The 24046-nt window shown below is 38.9% G+C and overlaps 1 protein-coding gene across 1 annotated transcript; it reads left to right on the plus strand.

Moving 5' to 3' along the window:
- Positions 1-2669: 2669 nt before the first annotated feature.
- dmgdh (dimethylglycine dehydrogenase) lies at positions 2670-22526 on the plus strand. The gene is made up of 16 exons (XM_053340614.1): positions 2670-2881; positions 3219-3387; positions 6562-6660; positions 6753-6917; positions 9156-9360; positions 13448-13696; positions 13840-14038; positions 14129-14298; positions 14396-14549; positions 17079-17244; positions 17461-17591; positions 19278-19495; positions 20094-20251; positions 21183-21242; positions 21339-21473; positions 21585-22526. Exons 1-16 carry the CDS (start codon positions 2760-2762, stop codon positions 21792-21794), a joined length of 2610 nt encoding a protein of 869 aa, XP_053196589.1. The 5' UTR covers positions 2670-2759; the 3' UTR covers positions 21795-22526.
- The last annotated feature ends 1520 nt before the right edge of the window (positions 22527-24046 follow it).

The following is a 24046-nucleotide window of genomic DNA, read 5'->3' on the forward strand; positions in this document are numbered from 1 at the left end:
TGATGCAATTTAACTTTAATATTATATTATTATAGTTCATAGATGTATTTTGAAATTAAAGTTTAATAGATTGTTTATTAGAAATTACTCCTCCTTACTTCCTTTGCCATTTTAGTGGCCCATTTTACCTTAACACTGCTGATCTAAAAAATGTGGGCTAGCTCATCTTTCAACAGCTGTACAATTATACATATACAATTATATACATTTCAATTATATTTCCTTACATTAATTCAACACAAAAATACTGAAAACAAACCTTTTTAATCATAAGAACACAAATAAAAGTCATACGTTGTTCTTATGTTAGTTTCCCAATCCCATGCCATTAACCAAAAAGTGGCCCAATGTAGCTGATATCACCATATTGTGTTTTAAAGATCATATTGTATCTGTTTTTTTATTCTCCTCAAATATAAACTAAACTAAAATAGCAAACCATGACAGCATCAACTTTAAAATCTCACTTCACATAGCACAGACATCAACATCATTGTACATATATATATATATATTTTTGAATTGTATTTATTGGGACATTAAAGTATATTCTGGTGATTTTACTTGTCAAAATGTGTCGTATTAAGTCTCATTTCCAAAGCTTGAGTTGATAATTTTTCTATTATCAACACAATTGGTCTCTTTTTTGGTCAAATAATTTATAAAACTTGTTCCACACATCTTTTTAAACTCTTAATTGTTCCAAACACACATGAACCAGATAAGTCTCCCCCCCCCCCCTTCTGTATTTTTAGTGTTTGTTTTAAGCAGCTATCAGGATAAACGTCCAGCTCAAACCTGCTGCAGCTGTACCAGGAGAGTTTCAGGCGATGTTGCAATAAAAAAAAAAAGGCTCAAGGACCACCGAGAGATAAAAGCGGCTGCGTTTCTGTGGATTTGGGAGGCATCCGGGTCAATGTGTTTGACCAGTGTTTGCACTTTACATAACGAACACGATTCCAACACAAATCAGCAGGAAAAACAACAGAAAACATGGAAGTTACATCAGTAAATAATCAGTATATTCAGTGTTAATCTGCACTGTAGCATTGATCACAAGCTAGCCACATCCTGCATATTCACAGTATTTTAGCTGCCAGTTATTATCATTGTATAGACTTTTAATACCACCCATAGCAGATTCATAGATTCATGCATTCAGCCTTTAACAGAGTGCTTCAATGTGAGCAAACTAGAGAATAGATTTACAGAGGTGTACAAGGAGAAGATGAGTAGTTTTATAGTTAATACAGTTGTTGGGCCCAGTTAAAACTTTCAAATTAGCAAAAGAAATCAGTCAATTCATTAGCCCAATAGCACAACAGCACACATTTAGCTTCAGGGGCTTCACAACCTGAACAGCAATGCTACATGGAAAAACTCTCCCCAAAAACACCTGTGTGCACCTATGTGGAAACAATAGAGCAACAGAGGAGGAAACCCTTTTCCAGCAGACATGCAATAGTCATAGACCGAGATAGTGAAATTGGCAGAAAGGATGACAAAATTATAGCTAGATGGATATTTAAATTCAACTTTAAAAGCCTTTATAACTGCCCTGTTTTGAAATTGAGATATATTAGGCACTCAATTTCAGGCACTGAGCTCTAAAGTAGTGAATTTGACTAAAGGTTGGAGTGAATGAGAGGAAATGTGAGATATATGAGCTGTTTTCCTGACCCTGCTTCTTTAAGAAAACACTAAAGAGTGGCAGAGAGGCCCAGCTGACACTTCACCTTTTGTATAAAACAGTCTGGGTTAGTCTCCCCTATATTATGGGAGGTTTATTCACTCTTACAGAGATAATAAATCACTGAATTGTCAATTACTCAATTACTCAGTCAATGAATCTGAGTCATTTTGTGCCATAAAAAATGCATTGCTGATCAAAGATTATGGTTTAAAGCCAAAATATATGTGTTTAATGCAAAGTAATAGTACGCTAATCAATTAAAATTGAGCTTATGTTTTGTAATTATTTTAGTATAATGAAATATAGAAATGCAGACTCAATAAGATAAAATATGAAATGTTAGTGCATGATAAGAAGTCATACTTTCACACACACTCTACTGACTTTCTACTCTATTTCACACAATATTCACATAAATGATGCACAACAATCAATATAATCAGATGGTGGAAGAAGTAACAGCTAGAGAGTCTTATCAAAGTGTAAGAATAAAACAGCAGGAAAAGGAACATTATAGTTGAAGGCTGCATATTTAAATATATATGGTAGATCATGCATATATAATAATATCACCACAGTCCAGTACAGGAAAGACTTTATCATGTTTTCCTCCTGATTACGCCATAGAAACACTTTCAGTTTGTGAGAGATGATTTATGATCTGCACACAGACTGAGGTGTCTGCAGGACTGTTATTTAATTATTACATTATATATATTTTAGTGGTTAGAAGCACGTTTCCCTTTTGTTATGTTTTTTGCGTTAAAATCAATAAGAGCTTGTTATAAAAATCAAAATCAGGTTCAAAATCCACAGTTAATGGTCTTTCCAGTGGTTTATGTGACCTACATGTGGAGGCTCTGGCACACAAAGAGTTAAACTTGTCCGTGGGTTAATCTGGGTAAAGTTTCCTCTTCAGGACCGACTTGGTTCTCCACTTGTGGGCGTGCCAAATTACGCGCCTGTCAGTGCAAAAGAGGTATTTACACACGAGAGTGCAGGGGGCTTTCAGAGACAGGAGGGGGGCAGATTAATGCTTTGAGCTGCATTAAATATTACCTCAATTATGTCTCGGATATTAAATCTGATCAACGTCCAGCTGCGGAGAGATTTGGCCGCGTATCGAGGGATCGCCCGTCTTCCATTGCGGACCATAAGCTGCGATTCAAGAAAACAGGCTGCACAGAGGTGAGATAGTACAGTTTTTAAAAGACTCCATTCACATTTTAGTGCATTTTGTTTATAAAACACGTTGAAGTCGCTCAATAGATAACAAATGAGAGTTTAAAATAGTCAATCAACGCGCGTAATAAAGCTGCACCAGTGAAAGATAGCATGCAAAAACTGTAACATAAACGGATGCATAGCTGTGCATTACTGCTATGTTACACCTTTATTTAATGTGGTGCAGGTATGACAACATTTCCAAGGTGTGACACTCTGTAAACAGTCTATTTAAACGTGTGCATGATGCATGTTGGAGATGTAATAATTCACCTGTAATTTTCTTCTTCTTTTCTATCAGTGATGCAAACTCAGTGTTGGGAAAGCGGTGGAAGGACACTGCAGACACTGTCATCATTGGTGGAGGATGTGTGGGAGCCAGTATCGCCTATCACCTGGCCAAAGGTGGCATGAAGGATGTGGTGCTGTTGGAGAAGTCTGAGCTGACTGCTGGGTCCACATGGCATGCTGTAGGTCCAACTAAGGCTGTGTTAATTTTAATGTAGAAGTGAAAGATCCTGCAGCAGGTTTAATGGGTGAAGGTGGGTTATCTGTCTGAGCGGCAGGTGGTATTTCTCCCATAGGTGTTGTAACTCTGCAGCAGTATATGTTCCCACACTCCCTGTTATCTATACTTTCATTCATTTTTTACTTTTTCCAATATCAGCACTGTTGGCTTGATAGTTTTGAGCATGGATGTGACATTGTCGTGCATAAAAATATCACAATAATCATCAAAACTTCCTGAAATCCCATTATTAATGCTAAAACATTGTTAAATTACTTCCCACCATGATTTGATTCAATGAACAGTGGTCTGTACATGAAGCTTTGTTGGACTTTGAATAATAAATAACATCAAAAACAATCCAAACTCCAAAATTAGGTTGTTCAAAGTCACTTTAAAGGGAAACTTTGGCATTTTTCAACCTGGACTTTATATTTACCAATCATTTTATGTCAAAGTGACCAATGAGGACACCCATTTTTGTAACTGGTCCAGTATTGATTGAGTGTGCTGAGGCCTACAGCCAAAAAGCAGGCTGCTATGTAATCCAATGGGGCAACAGGTCCGTTATCTAAAGTTTCTGCCACTGACAGACTCAGATTGTTATTATCTGAGTCTGTCAGCATTATAGAAAGAACCACACAGAGATATAAGACGTTATTCTTGACCTTTCACTTGATCCCGTATGTTTAGTGTCTAACAAAGTCTCGCTCAACAAAATCTCGCGAGAGTTGAGTTGCTCTTTTGGATCACAGAGTAGTTTGTTTTGCAGCTGCTGGCTGATGAAGCGTTCTTGCTCAATACTGGACCAGATTCAAAGACTGTTGTCCCCATTAATCACTTAAACACAATTAATGGGAAAAAAGAGTTCAGGTTGAAAAGTCCTGAAGTTTCCCTTTGAAGGAGGCGTATCATGCACATTTCCAGGTGTGTATTTTTCCTAAATTTTGATCCAAAATATGCGAGTGGACAACCTGAACAACCCAGAGAACAACTTTAACAAGAAGGACTACAGAACGGACGATTGTTTGTAGGCGTCCTCTGAGAATGACGGTGATGGAAATGGTTGGAGGTAGAGCTGCAATGATTAGTCGATTAATTACCTAAATATTGAGGATCAACATTTTTCAACATTTTTGGACATTTTATAGACCAAACAACTAATCGATTAATCTAGAAATAGAACTGACTGATTAATTTATAGTCAAAATAAGCAGGATTTTGAGGATGTCCCCTTGGCCTTTGAGAAACTGTCATTTTTCAGCATTTTTGGACATTTTATAGACCAAACAATTAATCGATTAATCAAGAAATAGAATTGATAGATGCATTGATAGTCAAAGTAAATGTTAGTTGCAGCCCTACAGTAGTTGACACTTAAATAGCAGCAGGATGTTTAACAGTGAGTACAGCAGTAACATGGACTAGAGATACAGTATATATATGATGAAAGTGATGAAAGCTGTCAAAACATGGGATTATTCAGGAGGAGGTACTTTATTGATAATCACAGTATCAATTATACACTTTATGATCACATTATTGTCAATAAATGGCAACTCAGTGATGTTAAAGTGAAACCTCTAATGCATGAAGGGAATTAAAGGAACTAGAGCTTTAATTGATGAATTGACAACTATTTTGATATTTGTCATTTAAGTCGTTTTTTCAACCCCAAAAAACACATTTGCTAGTTTAAGGTTCTCAAATGTTAAAGTTTGCTGGGTTTTTTTGGTCTCTTTTGGTGAATTCAGAACATTTCTTACTGTTTTCTGATGTTTTATTCACTAATTGATTTGTCGATAATGAAAATAATTGCCTTAAAAGCATCAAATATGGAGAAGTTATTCCTCAACAGCCTCACTTAATGAAGGTATTTACATCCACTTTCTGTACGTTTCCTTAAGTAGCTGCTCCGTATCCATCGACAGCAGCTGTCACGTTATCGGTTTTCAAAGCATCTGCAGTCTTGACCCACTCTACCCCTTAAACACTGCTCCTCCTCATTCACAGAACAGCACTACGCTTTACTGCTATTAATATATGTTTGACATGTCAGCAGGGGTGAGTTAGGGTGGGGGACCTGACTCTTATATTCAGTTACTCTCCTCACAGTCAAACCCACATACATTTGGGGACAGGCAGCTGGGTCAACATTCACAACATTCACACTTACTGGTAATCCAGAGTTTCCAGTTAACCTTTTTGGCTAGAGCTCACAGACATAGGAAGACCCTCAAATCCAGAAAAACAGCCACGCTAGTCGTCATTAAAGACACATTTTTTATTTACATATAAGAGAAATTCCTCTCTATGAGTTGAGCAGACGGTATGCTTCAACAGAACTGCTATTCGGATGGTTGAAACCTCTACTTATCTGTCTTTTTTTTAATGTTTGGGTGGCTGCGTCCAATAATTTGCATAATTTCCAAATCTGAAAATCCAGCATTTACACTCACCTCACTCAGTAATGGGCCAGTTGTGCTTGGGGTTAGAAAGTAAGCCGGGTTTGAACGTTTGGATTAGTCGAAGCATCTAACTAGTCGATAGCATGTGGAAAAAACAGTATTTTATGCATAATGATGAAAAGCCCTGCAGGTGATAAAACATCTTGTATCATTCCTGTTCAACTGTCTCAAAGAAAATATGATAATGATAATAATAATAATAATACATTTTATTTATAACGCGCTTTTACAAGTGCTCAAAGAGGATAAAAGAACAGTTTACAGGTTAAAAGCCAGTTTAAAAAGGTGTGTTTTTAGGGAGTGATTTGAAGGTATGGGGGTCTGTACAGTCTCTGATGGGTTTGGGGAGTGAATTCCAGAGAGTGGGGGCAGCAGTGGAGAAGGCTTTGTCCCCCCAAGTGATGTTTCAAACAAAAATTGATTCAAATAATGAATCATCCACACTGAAAATTGGAGTTACGTTCATCATTGGGCAGAAACACGACTCTAAAGAGTGATAATGTTGCTCCATAACTCCCACGTTCAACATATCAACTTCAAAGGTGACGATATGTCAGTGTTGTGTTCATGGCACGGTCAAAATAATCTCCTTTTACAAGTTCTTAGTTGGTGAATGTTGCATTTTCTTCTAATCCACTCTGATAAAATGTGTGTATTTTGTGTTACAGGCCGGTTTGACGACATATTACCATCCAGGCATCAACCTCAAGCACGTCCACTATGACAGCATTAAGTTATACGAGAGTCTGGAGGCTGAAACCGGACAGGTGAGGTGCTGCTTTGTTCACCTTTTGTAGATTTTAATGTGTTTTTAAAGTGTGTGTTTTATAATATTCATTCATGTTGTCTTTGTGTGTAGGCGGTGGGCTTTCACCAGCCGGGCAGTGTCCGCATCGCTTCAACAGCAGCTCGAGTGGACGAGATGAAGTACCAGATGACCCGCACACACTGGCACGTGACCCCGCAGTACTTAATCGGACCGGAGAGAGTCCAGGAGCTTTTCCCCCTGGTCAACGTGGACAAGGTTTGTATGAATCACGGCGAGATTTAACCAGGCGGGGAGTTCCGGTCCTCTGAAATGAAGCCAACATAGAAGTAACTTCGAACTGCATTCTATCAAAAGGCCACCAGGGGGCGACCGTTTTGGTGTCTAAAGGACTTCCGTCTCTATACAAGTCAATGGAGAATTCACCTTCTCAACTTGCAGTTCAACTTCTCACTTGATTTCTAACCTCAGTAAACGTTTTCAAAATGTGTTTATGGTCTCAATCGCTAGTTTAAAGCCTTCTTCAATGCAGTATGATGTTCATTTGTGACATTTTGGCCTCCCTGATTTTATATGTGACGATAAAGCAGGGTATGCATTAGGGCGTGGCTACGTCCTGATTGACAGGTTGATTGACAAATGTTCTCGAGATCCAGCCCTCGCAACCAATGGCAACCTCCTTCTACCCTCCCTGTAGAATCCGTGTTTTTATTTTTCCCAGCATGCACCTAAAATTTTCAAGATGGCGCTGCCTAGATTCGAAACTATTGGCTTCTGAGCAGCAGTCCACAAACCAATGGGTGACGTCACGGATGTTACGTCCATTTCTTCTATACAGTCTATGTTTAACAGATCAATGCAGTGCTGTTTTTATTAGTTCCAATCAATGATAGTCAATGATAGTCAAAAAAGTCCTCGATGAATTCGTCGATATGATCATCCTGCACATTACCTGCAAGGTGTTTGAGACAAGAGATGTAGTGTTTTTTTTGGTCATTGCTTGTTCTCATCATCATTATCATCTCAGAAAAGTTGGTCCTCTGTCAAACTGGCTTGTTTGTTATATCTGAATCTGTGCAATCTGATCCTGGTTTTTGTATTGCATTTAAATCGACTATAATCAATATTTTTTATAATAATGTGTGAAATGACAGTGTGTAATTATATTGTGCGTCACTTGTAATGATGAACCTACAAAGGCTGCAGCTCTCTTCAGCTTTATAGAGCTCTATAGTGATTTTTAGTTCAATGTTAAGCTTTCCAACTATAATTTTAATGTTTGGTTCACTCTCAGCGCTCTCATAGTGTCATTTTCAGCTGCAGTTATCAGAGAAAAAGCTCTAAAAGCAACTTTATACTACTTGCTTAGCACCAAACAGCAAACAGACACAGTTATCTGTAGACTAGCTGGTGAACATAGTGGAACATTTAGCAGCTAAAGAGCCAGATATTTCCCTCAGGAGTTGATAGACAGTAAAAAAACAGAAAGCTAAAGCAGAACGAATGCTGGACTTTAATTCACCAGATGGACAGAAACACGACTCCAAATGAATAATGTTGTTCTGTAACTGCTCTATGTGGAAATAAGTAGCTGTTTGCCAACATATACAAAGATATTCTTGTTTTAGGCTGCATTTATTCTAACTGGGGTTCATTTACAGTTAAGTTAAAGTAGAAGAGAAACAGCAAGATATCTCAACCTCTACCAGCCAGATTGATGTGATTTGTTCTATGAATAATCATAATCCACAGACACTTAGTCCTTTGAATTTTAGAGACCTTTCCACCTCTTGTCTTTTAAAACCATTGGGCCAAAATTTCCCTTTTTTTTGTCACCAGAAAATATAAATTACTGAACAGATTGAGGCTCCTTAGAGGAAGAACCAGCTACATCAGGGGTGTCAAACTCATTTTCAGTCAAGGGCCACATAATGCCCAATTTAATCTCATGTGGGTCGGATCATTAAATAGATGGAAGGAAGGAAGGAAGGAAGGAAGGAAGGAAGGAAAATAAGACAGGAAGGAAGGAAGGAAGGAAGGAAGGAAGAAAGGAAGGAAGGAAAAGAAGACAGAAAGGAAGGAAGGGAGGAATAAGGAAAGTGGGCCGGATTAGACACCTCGGCGGGCTGGATCTGGCCCACGGGCCTCATGTTTGACATCCCTGATCTACATTTAGGATATTCCAGTTTTATTCTTATGTCAATTTCAGGCCAAAAATGTCGACTTTGCACACAGAGGCCCAAAATATTGTTGGTTCCATCCACATAAATAATGTTCTTTGGTTTTTATTAATAATGATCTCAAAATTGAAGTTTGTTGCATTAGTAGCTCATAACAGTTTGATCCAAAAAGCTAATTTAAGACCCTTTCTCATTGATGTGTTTGATCAGTTGACTAATGCACAAGTAGTCAATTAAAGCAACTGATATTTAGAGCGAATGGTCATTGAGGAAACTTTGACCCTTTAAATAATAAATATTCATGTGTATATTTTAGGTGCTGGCGGGTCTTTACACCCCCGACGACGGCCACATTGACCCTTACTCTCTGACCATGGCTCTGGCTGCTGGAGCTCGTATGTATGGCGCCCAGATCTACAACCCAGCCCCGGTCAACGGCCTCAAACCCACCGCTGATGGCAAGTGGGACGTTCAGACTCCTCATGGGACCATCAGAGCAAACCGCATCGTCAATGCAACAGGTTTGTACTTCAACAACATAAAAAATCATGCACATCCGATCTCAAAATGTAATGAAATGTAAAAAGATATATAATGTAAGCTTCAATAATCACTCCATTAATCACTTAGTGGATTGATTGGGAATTAATTGGCAACTCTCATTTTAGTCATTTTTGCGACTCCCTGCTTCTCAAATGTGAGGATTTGAGGCTTTTATGTGCCTTACATGAGAGACACTTTGAGTTTTGGACTGTTGAGCTTACCAAAGAAGACTTTTGAAGGTGCCACAATTGGCCCTAGGAAATTATAACAGGCATTTTTCACTATTTTCTGACATTTTATAGATAAAATAATTGGCAGATTCATTGATAATAATAATAATTGTTACTTGCAGCCCAAATAAAATGTGTGTTTTTCAAGTTACACTATGTTTTTCAATAGAGCTGCAACGATTCATAGAAAATTATCTGGCAACAATTAAGATGATCAAATGAAGTAAATATTAATAAATATTTTTAAGTGAAAAATGACTATAGCTGCTCACAGCTTCTCAAACATGAGGATTTAAAGCTTCATATATGATAGTAAAGTTAATATCTTTCGATTTTGGATTGTTGGGCAGACAGAACAAGACATTTGAAGGCACCATCATTGGCTATAATTGGCATTTTTCCACCATTTCCTCACATTTTATAGACAAATATGATACATTTGGTAAACAATTGGCAGATTAATCAAAAGTGAAAAAAAAAAGTTGCAGCACATGGTGATTTGTCATGTTTCTGTTTTGCTCTTTGGACTGATTTCAGCTTAGCTCAGCTTTAGTTTGTTGTAGTTACAGTTGTGTTTTGCACTAGAAGGTGCATTACACAACTCAAACACTGCCGTCCTCACACTCTGTTGAAGGCTTGATGGTTCAGAATGACATAAGGTATTAAGATATAGGGATCCAATTTCACCCAAACAGTTTATACGAGAAAACTTATGTAAATCTGTCTTTTTCTTTTTTTAATAAAATCAAATCATGATTTAGAAGTAATCCTGACAGAAAAGACACATGAAAGCTAAACTAAAGCTAAAAAGAAAGATGCATATTATGGTTGAATAATGTGACATCTTTACTGCTAGCACAAAAGTGGTAAAGCCGCATGCTAAAATGCAACTCTCGGCAACTTCTCACAATTTACACTGACTTAAAACATAACGTGTTTACAAAGGAAATCGCAATAATGCCCGGCAAAACACATTTTCTAGCGTCTAGTCAATAAAACATGTTATCTTTGGACGCTCTACCACAGCAGGACCTTTGCCCACACAGACCACTGCCTGCACAGTTCATGGAGACGAATGCTTGGCTTGAACTGGGTCATACCAGTTCAGGGGGGATTTCGTCTGCTGCTGCTGCTGCTGCTGCGGTGGCTTGATTATATGCCAAGGTTCAGGAATTTGAGAGGATATTGTGTAACATATGTCAATATATAGGTCATGCATACTTTTGTTTAGTTGCCTTTTTTTTTAAATCTTTAATATGAAATGAACTAACTGTGCTTCCACTATGAAAAATGCTGTCATGTATGCATGTGTAAAACTGGAAAAATGTCCGAGTGCACATGCTTAAGCTTAAAGCCGTAAACTGCGGCCGTAAAGTGAATTTTCTGCGGCTGCATTCACATCTTCTTTGCTCCATATTTTCTCCCTGAATTCTCACATTCTGTACTCTGGTTGAAGCCAGCTTTTTACGTCGTGGGCCCTGCTGGCCTTTTGCCTCCGCCGTGTCCGTCAGCCAATCCAAACAAGCCAACTGTTCACATTTCATCCAATCTTGAAGCAGCAGTACATGCACACCTCCTTACATTTTACTTTACTGCTGATGCTCCTTTTTTTTTTTTTTTTTTTTTTCTATCTATAGTCTGTGTTCATGAGTGTTCAGATTAGCTGGTACTATTTGCAGCTTTAAGATAAAGACGTCTGTTTACATGCTTTCTTTTCCCACAATGAACAACCTTCACATTATAATCAATTTCCATTCTGTGGGTTTTTCCAAAAGAACAGCCACAAACTCGGGGTCACTGCACTTCCCTTTTGTGTTTTGGGTGTTGAGTTTGTTTTTGTGGTTGAAAGATTTACAACAGATGCTTTGCGGGCCGCTGAAATAACCCCTTATGCAAAGCGTCTAGTTTAAAGTTTCATCCTTTTTAAAATCCCACATAGATGACAGATGATAAAAACTCCCAGGAAACAACAGCAGCCTCTTTTTTTAACACGTTGTGCTGCGCTCACATTGGTGTTCAAAACCCACAAAGCAGCTACTGTTTTGTCGGGTTTGCATAACATCAACCATCTTCATCTTTTTTCTTTCTAGTCTTTTTTTTAAATTCTCTTCAGCTAAAACTTGGGCTACTTCTTTCATCATCTACCCAACATCTCCCTCCCCCACAGCATCACATTTTCATAAATTTGACTCCCCATAGAAACCAAAAAGCAGGCTGTACCCCCTTTTCCCAACAGCGTTAACCACCAAGGTTAAGGGTCACGTCTCCTGGAATGTGACCCTGGTTGGATCAGTTTCAACCCAACAGTCTTGTAACCAGGAGGGAGGCAGTGTTTTGACCATTTTTTCCGCAACCCTACAACCCTGCAATACTTTAAAAGCTTTTTTCTCGATAATATCCTTTAATTTGTGACATTTTGAACCATTCTGATTACTACAAATAGAGTTTAAACAGCGTGTACGATTGATGTGAACAAAGCAGGGCTTGTTTCAAAGGTTGCTTTATTTAGTTGAGCTTGTTGACTCCAATCATCACTCGGTGAATTGGCCCTGTGTGCAAACAGCTGGTAAACATGCTCCTCTACAGCCCAGCTCTTGCCTAAACTGCCTGGGACTTTTTTATCAGCATGTTTTGTGTATATGTACCTCACCTTACCCCGTCCCTCACCTTGGAATAAAGTTCACATATGGAGCACATGGAGAATATAAATAAACAATGTGATGTTAATAAGCTACAGACTTGCACGTACAACTGAAACAGATGGACATAATTTGAGAATATATTTAATCTTTGAATTTAAGTTGATTTATTAGCGCGTTGTCTTGCAACATAGCTGAAGATAGCCGCAGAGATCAACAAGTTGTCAGTGCTCCTGGCCATATCTAGCCATGCAGACATATTTAGTTGTCCAAGTTTTCTTTTTGAGATTTTTGACACCACCCCAAGTAATAGTAATGGTAATTTGGGTGAAGTGACCCTCAGTAAATATAGTTTTTACTTCAAGTTGAATCATTTGGTCAATAAATCACCAGAAAATTGGACATTTAAAACTCTTATTAAAAGCTGACATTAAAAACTGCTCATAAAAGTCCTTTTTTAGATTTTTACATGTATCAAATCAAATTTTGTTTACATAATCAATTACCTGTGTTTGTGGTCTGTATGTTAGCGTAATGTCTCGAAAGACAATGAATTAAAAACCCGTAAGAACATCTGATCATGGTCTGATACAGAGGAGCTGAGGCTCTGGTGGTCCAGCAGGTTTGTCCATTAAGCGTCCACATGCCAAAGTCTCCTTGAAGAAGACGATCAAGTGTTCTTTAGTGTGTGTACAATAAAGCAGTCCTGTCCTCAGGTTGAGAAGTGTTACATGAGTGTATTCTGTTTAAGGAACAAATGATTCACTTTTCTTACCAAATGGTAAAAGGGGGGCGTCGCAGGAGGTGTGGCTGCTTACTTACAAACAGATTCATTCATCAGACTTTGTGTGCCTGCTAGGAGACATAAACTTTATATTATTGGCCTCATAAAACATTAAAGCAGTGGAGCACTTATTTCCAATTTAGACATAACAGTACTGCCAATTCTCCAAAATCTATGATGCAACAATCATCTAAAATAGTTCGAACATGAGAAACTCCCCATTTCAGGTACATTCAGACCACATTGGTTTTTATCTTTCCTGCTTTGCCATATGCATGTCCATGTGTATTAAATGGTATTAAAAGTCTTACATTTAACTCGGTTGAAATGTGTAGAAACCCTGCTGTTAACAGTTAGTGGGGGAAATTTTGTCATTAAGTGTTTTATTAATACAATGTCTATTGTTTTTCAGGTTTTTGGGCCCGGGAGGTGGGTCAAATGATTGGCTTCGATCACCCCACCATCCCAGTGCACCACCAGTACGTAGTCACAGCGACAGTGCCAGAGGTGAAGGCGCTGAAGAAGGAGGTGGCTGTCATCAGGGACCTGGAGGGCTCATACTACCTGCGTCAGGAGAGAGATGGCCTGCTCTTTGGTCCGTATGAAAAGATGGAGAAGATGGTGCTGCAGGACTCCTGGGTCAGAGATGGAGTGCCTCCAGGTCTGTCTGTGATTAGATTAAGCTTTGTTGATCCATATTCCTAATTTGAACAATACGGGAGTATCTTTTACTGCATGGTTTGAATTCCTTGTAGTTTCACCATTACATTTCTTTCCATCTTGTTTCCTGTCTGACTGCTGCAGGTTTCGGTAAGGAGCTGTTTGAGTCTGACCTCGACAGGATAATGGAGCATGTTGAGATGGCCATGGAGATGGTTCCTGTGCTAAAGACAGCTGATATCATCAATATTGTGTCTGGACCAATCACATATACCCCTGACCTGCTGCCCATGGTCGGACCACACCATGGAGTTCGCAACTACTGGGCCGCCATTGGATTTGGGTATGTGTGGGAGGATTAGGGTTGGCTGTTTAAATATTTGACTAAAGAGAAGAATTTAAAATGCTCAGTGGTTGGACTTCATGTGTTCAGGTATGGCGTTATCCATGCTGGTGGTATTGGTAAGTTCCTGAGCCACTGGATTATGCATGGTGAGCCTCCATACGACCTGATTGAATGTGACCCCAACCGCTACGGCAAATGGACGGATATACCTTTCATGTGTGCCAAAGCTCGAGAATCATATGGCTTCAACAACGTGGGTAAGAACAGTAGATGACTATTTTACTTTTCTTTGGACAGAATTTTCTCTTTTCACTGTCACAAAAACTCTCCTCCTCACTCTGTTGGTCTCTCCAGTTGGTTACCCCAAGGAGGAGCGTTTCGCTGGCCGACCAACTTGCAGGAAAAGTGGTGTTTACGAGCTGTTGAAGGACAAAGCATCTATGGGCTTTCACGCTGGCTGGGAACAACCTCACTGGTTCTACAAACCCGGAGATGACACTGGATACAAGTAAGAAATCCTCATCTTATTTGCAACATACCTACGATAACTATGTTAGATCTGAACAATAGTAGTTATTTGGAGAACTAACATTAACAACATGTTCCCTGACTGTTTTAGTTTTAAGTTTCGTAACTGCTTTTAATTTAATTTAATTGCTAAGTGCTTTTGCGGTCCTAAATTAGCTAACACATTCCTGCAGTAGCACCACAGCAAATCCACTTTCCTAATTTATAATACCCTGTTATTGTGGTGAAAGATGGAGCACAAAGGGATGCTGCTTGTACTATTCAGCTTGAACATACCATTGCGTAAATTAAGAAGCTCCAATCATTTCTGGTGGAGATCAACTCATATATATGTATGTAGAATTTATGGTTGTGTGCAAATGGGATTGGTTGTAGTAAACCTGCATGTTTGTCAGAGTAAATGTTTGAGGACGCAATGTTCTTGGGTTAAGATGGGAGTTATGCAGTGGAGCACAAACACATGTTCACAAACAGAGCCAAGCCTTTCAGTCAATCTGTACGGAGACGAGCTCACCACAAATCAGCTATCAGTCACCAATTCTACACTGCAGCACAAGAGAACCATTTAGATACCTCGATGAAAGAGGAGAAACAACTGCTAACGTTCAGCAACACATGCAGATAACTCTCAATAACTGATGCACACAAGCTTCACCATATGCAGGATCTGATTCTCTAAACCACTCTACAACATGCACCATGACATTATTTACACACATACAGTCACAGATGTCTTGAGATAATCCTCCAAGTGTTTGGAGTCCTACCAACTGTGGGTGTACAATCCAACTGGCCCTCACAGTAGCTGCATACTTGGCTCATATCTGTCATATCCTATCATATCCTTTTGGACAAATTTAAAAGCTGTGGTCATAATCTTGCTATGCAACATTCTTTCCCCAATTATTTACTACATTGTATTTTAGTGATACTACGGCGCCATAGGTCTCGGTATTGGTTGGTTGTCCCATCATTTTGGTCCAAACCAAGCGGTAGCTTGAGGCTGAAGCCAATCTGAAAATACCTAAAGTGCCACGGACAGCTGCTAACTAGATACTAGCTTCAATTGACTGCCTTCCCAAAGGAGGATCAGCCCTATGTTCGCACAGCCCTATGTTTCCCCATCACTTAAAAATGTTCCTCCCATAGAAATTAGGCCCTATGTTTCTTCAGGCCTACATTCCCACGGCACAGGTATGGGCATTCCCTAATGTGCACATAACATGTTTTTCATCTATGAAAATGCTTGAAAGGTGAAATTCTTTATTTTATTATTATTATTATTAAACTGGGGGAACAGAAATGCTCAAAAAGCCTCTATTTCTCTTTAGACATACTAAGTAAATCCTTTTTTTTTCAATTAATTATTAAGGTCTGAATAGGGTCCTCTAAAAACTCTGTTGTGATTCATTTTGGAAATGATTGCTCCGCTAATAAGATTTGTAGACTTGCAGTAGCTTTAATGTCTGCCGTGTAGACATTGATTGACATTGATTGATTTACAGCAGTGATTGAAAGCTGGCTCTGCTGCTGCTCTTCCTGGCTCTGGTGTTCGCACTAAGTCGGACTATTGTTAGAATATTTTACCAAATAAACTTGATTACGATAAGTGGCTTTTTAACACAAGTTAACGAATGTTAGCCCAAGTCTGCAGCGTTCTTTGTTCCCAGTAAGCTAGCATTAGCTTCTGACGTCTGAGGTAGCGGGCATGTATCCAGTCACTGACAATAAGCAGCCACTCTGGGCTACTCTGGGATTAGCTCAAATGCAAACCAGCTGGTGTCACCGCACTTCGCTACGTCAATCTTTATATAGACAATCTATGCTCCAGAGATACAACAATTGCATTATCATGGATTTTGCACAATTTTGTACATTCCCCTGAGGATAAAACCTACCAACTTTAACGACCCCGACTTCTCCTCTAGCGCCACCATGAAGTTAACCATAACCTCCTTAACCTTTGTGTTCTTTTGCTAAATGTAGCAACAACTATTAGATGGATTGGTACAGACTGTGCATGCCCACCTCAGGATGAATTATAATAACTTTGGTGATACTCTGACCTCTCACCTAGTGCCATCTAGGAAAACCTGTAAAACTTCCATTCCTGATCAGCTTTACTTTCTGCTTAGGGCTAATTAGCAAGTGGTAGCATGCTAACATGCTTTCATGCTATCATGGAAAACATTATGCATGCTAAACATCAGCGTGTTCGAAATGTCATAGTGCACGATGTTGCATGTTAATATGCTGACATGAGCATTTACCTTAAAGAACAGCCTCATAGGACTCTTGTTAGTCTCATATACATACAGTACTGTTTTTGAGGCTTACAAGCAACCATTTCTAATTCTGTTCTCTTGTTAGAACAATGTTCATTCATTATACTTGGACATCAGTTTTATTCAGTAAAAGAAGGCTAATAAAAGTTGTGGAAGAACAGTTGTAACTCATTAGAATAATAGCCCCAGATATAAAGAAGTCATTGATTTTGTGTTGTGCTCAGGCCCAGTTTCCGACGCACAAACTGGTTTGGACCAGTTGGCAGAGAGTGCAAGCTGGTGATGGAGAAGGTGGGAGTGATTGACCTGACACCTTTTGGCAAGTTCGTAGTGAAAGGGAAGGACTCAACCAAGCTACTGGACCGCCTGTTTGCCAACACCATGCCCAAGGTAAAGCTCTCAGTGTAAATTGATAGCTGTAGTTGTTAATGTTGTTGTATGATGACTTAATACCTTAAAAACTATTAACATGATGGTTATAAATCCATAATTTCCTCATTGCTACAATACTATTACATATGTGGTACATTTTTTCCCCTTTAAAGAGTAGCTCAAGGAGTACACCTTTCTCTCTGACTATTTCTACTTTGACCTTTGTGTTTCCAGGTGGGCCAGACTAATATCAGCCACATGTTGACACCCACTGGGAGAGTCTTTGCTGAGGTTACCATCACCCAGCTGTCACCAGGAGAGTTCTTGCTCCTCACAGGCTCGGGGTCAGAGCTGCATGACCTCAGGTGAGATTAATCGAACCGTGCAGTCTGGCAGGCATTGGCTTACTAACTTACAAAATGTGCTGGCTGTTTATACTTCTACTTTATAATTTGATTAACTATTTGATCATTGGTATTTACCTCCCAAAAAATCACAAGTTGTGGCTTCTCAAATGTGAATGTTTGCTGGGTTTTTTTAGTCTTCTTGTATAATAAATGGAATATACATTAGGTTTGGACGATTAGTCAGACAAAGCAACATTTCAATATATCAACTTTGGCTTTGTGCAGTAATGGAAAACGTACTCAGATCCTTTACTAAAGTAAAAGTAGCAATACCACAATGTAAAAATACTGCCATTACACGTTTTTAAAAGTCTTGCATTTAAAAACTAAAGTGCAGAAGCATTATCGGATACATTTAGTATTGAAGTAAAAGTGCTCAGTCTGCAGTTATATCAGCCCCTCAGACTCATGAATTAAATAAGTTTAATAAAGTACATTGTGTAGGCAGCATTTAACTTTTATAGCTGCTGGATGTGAAGCTAGTTTGAACTACTTTATAAACAGTTAATTAATTTAGTACAGTGGTCTGGCCCCTCTGAAGATCCACAAGATAAATCTGAGGCGTCATGAGATGATTTATGGTTATTGAAATGAAACCATGTGAGAAGTTTGGAGGGCAAATCTATCGCTGGTGGAACATCTGAAACACAACTAGACACAGACTTTATACAATAGCTCACAAAACTGAAAGGTTGGATTAACTGGATTAATCTTTAATCTTTAATTTATAAGCCTATCATGTAATTTCATGTCAAACTTTAATCTGAAATGTAACCAAGGCAGTCAAGTGAATGTAGTGGAGTTAAAAATACAAATATTTCCCTCTGAAATGTACCTAATAATTTATTTAAGAACAATATCTGATTAAATATATATCTTTACATTTCATCACTGGCTTTGTAATCAATTAATCAAGAAAATAACTGACTGACATCCCAATTTAGTTTCATCATTGTAGTTCTCAGACAGATCATATTGTGGTTTCTTGACAACCACATTCATAATAAAATACCAGTTTTGAAACACATCATAGCAAAATGTCACAATTAATCAGGGTGTATCACAAATAGACAAACATTTCCACTTTGCTTGCACAAAACAACCAGTACATGATTTAAACAGAGAAGCAAAACACTCCTCACTTCTCAGTCTCTCACACCCAGGTCAGAGTAAGGTCTCAAGCGGCGCTGAACAAGACTCTCTCACAGTCTGCTTTATGCTGCGGAAACCTAAAACTTTTTAACAGCTGTTAACACAACGCCCCTCCATCTGCTCCAATCCGGAGGCGGTACATTAAACCGTTTATCTCCATTCCCTTACTATAACCAACTCTCTACCACAACCTGAGAGAGGCAGGGTCAGTTTGTATGTTGTGTAGCAGCCTCTAGTGGTGATAGGATGATACTACAAGTGTAAGGTTAATGGAGGTCACGTCAGGCTATCACTTTTAGACCACCTAGCTGTAATATGGCTGCATGGAAAATATGTGAAGTATTTAGCATGAGCATCAATTAGCATACAACGAATTTGTCAGGCATAAACTGAAGTGTATCAGATGTATAATATGCATTGCTTCTGAAATGATACTATATTAAAATCTACTACTTTTGCCTGCTCAATATTTGCTCTTTGAACTCAACTCAGGTGGATAGAGGCAGAAGCTGCAGACGGAGGATATAACGTCGACATCAGCAACGTGACAGACGAAATAGGCGTGCTCGGCATTGCAGGACCAAACGCCCGCAAAGTTCTTCAGAAACTGACAAAAGAGGACATGAGCGATGCCGGATTCAAATTTCTTCAGTGCAAATCAATCCAGTTGGCTGGCGTTTCTCTCCGAGCCATCAGGATCTCCTACACCGGTACTGAACAGTTTTTAAAGCCACGCTGCTGTTAGATAAAATATACTGCACTGAGAACCAGTTTCAGTGTTAATACAGTAAGTAGCAACATAATATATAGCTTATTGGCCTTATGTGGCTCACTAAATCAAAATGATGAGATACTAGATTGAGATATTTACTAAGACAAAAGTATATAATATCAAACTTATACGATACTATATTATACCTTACTATAATATAAAGTTATTATATAATGCTTTGACTTATTTCATTATCTCATACTTTTCAGTCATTTACTTATGTTTTTGCAATTAACAGGCTTCTGTACATTTCAGATTATTATACTCACATACTTAACTTGATAAAATAGTTTCTTGTAATCTACACCAATCACAAATACACGCAAAATAACTGCTAAGGCCCATTTCCATGAATATTTACTCTGGCTCTCATTCACTTCATTTGACTTCACTTCAAGGCAGCTGAAAAATGTGTGTGGGTCCGTTTAGTTTGTTTATCGATGCTGGCCGACCTGTGATGTCACATTTATTTCTGGTGCTGAGTCTGAGTGTAACTACCCTTGTACGGTAATCCTATTATGCACATGTGTGTTTAGGTGAACTTGGTTGGGAGATGTACATGGACCAGAAGGACATGGCAACTGTGTACAAGGCCATGATGGAGGCAGGAAAAGACGAAGGCATCGATAATTTTGGTACCTACGCCATGGGGTCCCTCAGACTAGAGAAGGGCTTCAGAGGCTGGGGAGCTGAGGTACACACATGCACTTACACAAAGGGTTTAAAGTTATAATGTGATGTGAGTAGGATATCACTTCATTTTCTCCTTCTTTACTCGAATGTAAATTTCTCAAATACGTCTGTACATGTTTGAGCTGAAATCTGAAGTCTTGACATCAACGTGAGCTCTTCAGGATTTTACATTTTGGTTTTTGTACAGATTAAATAAATGAGATGTCAAGTGTTAATTAGTGGATTTTAGAGATGCTCTTAGACAGATTTAGCTACCTTAGAACAGAACCAGGCTAGCTGTTTCCCTTTGTTTCCAGTCGTTAAACTAAGCTAACTGGCTGCTTGCTGGAGCTTCATATTTACTATACAAATGAGTAATGAGTAATATCAATCTCTGGTCTGTTGGCAAGAAACTGAACAAGCATGTTTCCCTCAAAATGTTCAACTGTTTGTTTAACCCTTTATTGGGCAAATAATTATATTTGGTAACTTCTGTAAATATCCCAAAATATCCTTCCTTCCTTTCTTCCTTCCTTCCTCCTTTCTTTCTTTCCTTCCTTTCCTTCCTCCCTGCCTTCTTTCTTCCCTTCCTCCCTCCCTCGTTCCTTATTTCCTCCGTCCTTCCTTCCTTTCCTTCCTTCCATCTGTCCTTCCTCCCTCCCTTCTTCTCTCCTCCCTTCCTTCTTTCCTTCCTCCGTCCTTCCTTCCTTCCTCCCTCCCTCCTTCTCTCCTCCCTTCCTTCTTTTCCTTCTTCCATCCCCCTTTTCTTCTTCCTTCCTTCCTTCTTCCTTCCCTCTCTCCTCTCTTTCTTTCCTCCCCCCTACCTTCCTTCCTTCCTTCTTTCCTTCCTTCCTTCCTCCCTTCCTCCCTTCCTTTCAATGAGTGTCCTATAAAGGGTTAAGTAGCACAGGTCATTTTTGCTGATGAGATCAACTTTAACTTAATTGTTGCAGATGAACTGTGACACGAATCCTCTGGAGGCTGGATTGGAGTATTTCATCAAACTGAACAAGGTAACAATCTTATCTTTTTATTTACAGTATTTCTTTTGTACCTAGGAATAAAATAATAACCTGAATAATCAACTATTTGTGTCTGTGGTTATCCAGCCTGGTGACTTTATTGGAAAGAAAGCCCTCCAGGAGATCAAAGCCAAGGGCCTGAAGAGGAAGCTGTCCTACATCACGCTGGATACGGATGATATCGACCCCGAGGGAAATGAAACCGTCTGGCACAACGGGAAGGTTCGCAACAATGAAAAGCCTTAGTGAAGTTGTCCGGTGATCATATCCAGTTATATTTGGTTATTTTGTGGTTACATAAACTTAGCCAGTGTCACTTTTGTTTCTCATCAGGTGGTCGGTAACACGACATCCGGCGCCTACAGCTACACCACCCAGCAGAGCCTGGCGTTTGCCTACCTGCCTGTGGAGCTGTGCTCTGTGGGTCAGAAGGTAGAGGTGGAGCTGCTTGGAAGGAAATACCCCGCCATGGTCATCCAGGAGCCCTTAGTCCTCACCGAGCCCACACGGACCCGCCTGCAGAAGAAAGCAAAGAGCAAATAAACATAAACAAAGACTGTCCTCCATCAGTTTCACACCAGCTTATGAAGAACAATCCTACTGTGAATTATGCTTGATAATGTAGGAGGCTGTGACGAATGCTAACGCTGTCAGGGCCAATGTACTGAGCTGTGTTACGTCCTCATTTCAGCTGCCAGTTAAGGGAAAAAGAGTCATATGATTTCTGCCAGTCTGTGTCACATTTTCACATCAACAACATCATCACAACTTCCTCTACGTGCCTTGAAAGCAGCTGAAAACAGATTCAAAATGTGAGAATGCTTAGAGCCATTTTATGAATGTATCTTTCTGAAATAATACTTGTGATATACTTGCACCAAAATGTCTTAAAGTGTTGGAAGAGTAATTCACTTTTCTGTAATTCCATAAAGGGATGATAATGGTTTACAGGTCAACATTTGTGACTTGAACATTTGAAGCTTTTTTTTTTAAATATTTCTTGCAACAGAAAGGGTTACATAAAAATCAACTTTGTGCTTTTTCGGAAATGTGGAAATAATGGTGCTGCTTTTTTAATAGTCATGAGAAGACTTTGAGTCTATGACAAATGTAACAAAGCACAATTAATGTACAAGTAAAGCTGCTGCATCAATAACCAAAAGAAACCGAATGCAAACTTGTACAAACATTTTTTTTATAGATCTGTTTTTGTACTAATATGTAATTAAATTGGTGTACATTAATACCTCAGTAATTAAAACAATGCACTCACTGTCTTGTGTACTAGTTGTTGTTTTTTGACTCCCTCCATCGTCTTTATCACCCTCCTCGTCCTCTTCTTCCACAACTCCTCAGATCCAGTCTTCATTTCCCTTTGATACGTTCAAGGCCATAGACCATCAAAAAATATGGACACAGTCACCCTTACTGCTGTTTGGAAGCCACGAGTTTAGCAATTTGACTATCGCCATCTTTGACTTTTGGAGCCAGAACTGACCATATTTAGTTAAGAGGGTGTAGCCAAACTCTTATTATAATGTCTCTGGTGTAGCTGAAGTAGTGCGAGCTGCTAGCTTAGTTGGCACTGTGGGTTTGATTTACAGTCTATGGTTAACTGTGAAAATGCTAAAGCTCCTTATCGGTAGTGAAAAACAGGCCTAAAACCTATGGAGTTAGATTTCTTTCATAATGTTGTGTGTGTGCAGATCGACAATCTGTGTGTAAATGTGTAATCTGTAAATATAAACACCTTCCACAAATACAAAAAAAAAGATTTGTATACTCACAAAAATATTTTGCAAATATAAAACGGATCTGCAAATACACAAACAAATTCCACAAATATAAAAAATACATTAAATTAATTTACAAATAAATGAAAAGCATTTGTGAATATCTTCCTAACATTTACAACTTTCAAACAGGCATTTGTGAACTCAGTTTTTATTTGTGGATCTCAGTTCTACGCTTGTGGATTTGCTTTTTACACACACGGAATTTTGAAACAAACTTCCCGCCGGTCCGAACGAAAATCCACTCGTATCACTCTCGGCCATTTTCGGATAGCAAGTGATCGCCTACTGGTGACGTCATTTCCGCATATCAAAGTAAGAGCACGCAGTCTTTCTATGAGCTTTTTAAAAATGTTTATAAGCGATAAGTGACGTGCATTCATGGTTTCATGTTAATGTCATACAGTGATTATTAGTGTGTGTTTATTTGTTCTATGTATATTATCTAGCACACACTTTCATATACATTTCTGTTTGAGTATGAAAGGCACCAGGATGCTTGTGCTGTAGATCTTCCTCTGATCCTCTCCATCCCAGAAGTTTTTAATACAGCTCATGCAGTAGCTGTGTCCACAGGGAATAGTCACCGGATCCTTCAGTAGATCCAGACAGATGGAACAGCTGATTGTTTCTTGGTCAAGCTGATCTCCTTTCTGCGCCATTTCAGCTTTCAGTGGCAACAAGTGTCTGAGTTCCACTTTCTCAGAAGTGAAACTAATTTGAACTTTGATCTAAACAATATGAGGCTGACAGCTCCCTGCACTTCACCACATGTTGGTTACACACATCTGTCCAACTGTAGATCTGGGGAGGGGAAGGAACAAGGAAATGTTGTGTTTGAGAGCTGGAAGAAGAGGGAGGAGTTACTCAACCTGTAAAATATTAAAGAGACAGGACCCACATAAACAACTTAAAAGCATGAGATACAAAAGCATATACACACAGCTTTGGGATTATGAAGGTATGTATCAATTTGTCTGTCGATGCATCAATCTATTTATG

This window comes from Scomber japonicus, chromosome 19 (assembly GCF_027409825.1).
Source record: "Scomber japonicus isolate fScoJap1 chromosome 19, fScoJap1.pri, whole genome shotgun sequence".
In the NCBI taxonomy this organism is placed as follows: Eukaryota; Metazoa; Chordata; class Actinopteri; order Scombriformes; family Scombridae; genus Scomber; species Scomber japonicus.

What these genes read in the sequence shown, in the direction of transcription:
- dmgdh (XM_053340614.1), top strand. Translation starts at nt 2,760, where the DNA reads ATGTCTCGGATATTAAATCTGATCAACGTCCAGCTGCGGAGAGATTTG. An exon ending in GGAGATGACACTGGATACAA is followed by an intron (nt 14,550 to 17,078) that starts GTAAGAAATCCT and finishes TGTTGTGCTCAG; the next exon opens with GCCCAGTTTCCGACGCACAA. An exon ending in ATTTCATCAAACTGAACAAG is followed by an intron (nt 21,243 to 21,338) that starts GTAACAATCTTA and finishes GTGGTTATCCAG; the next exon opens with CCTGGTGACTTTATTGGAAA.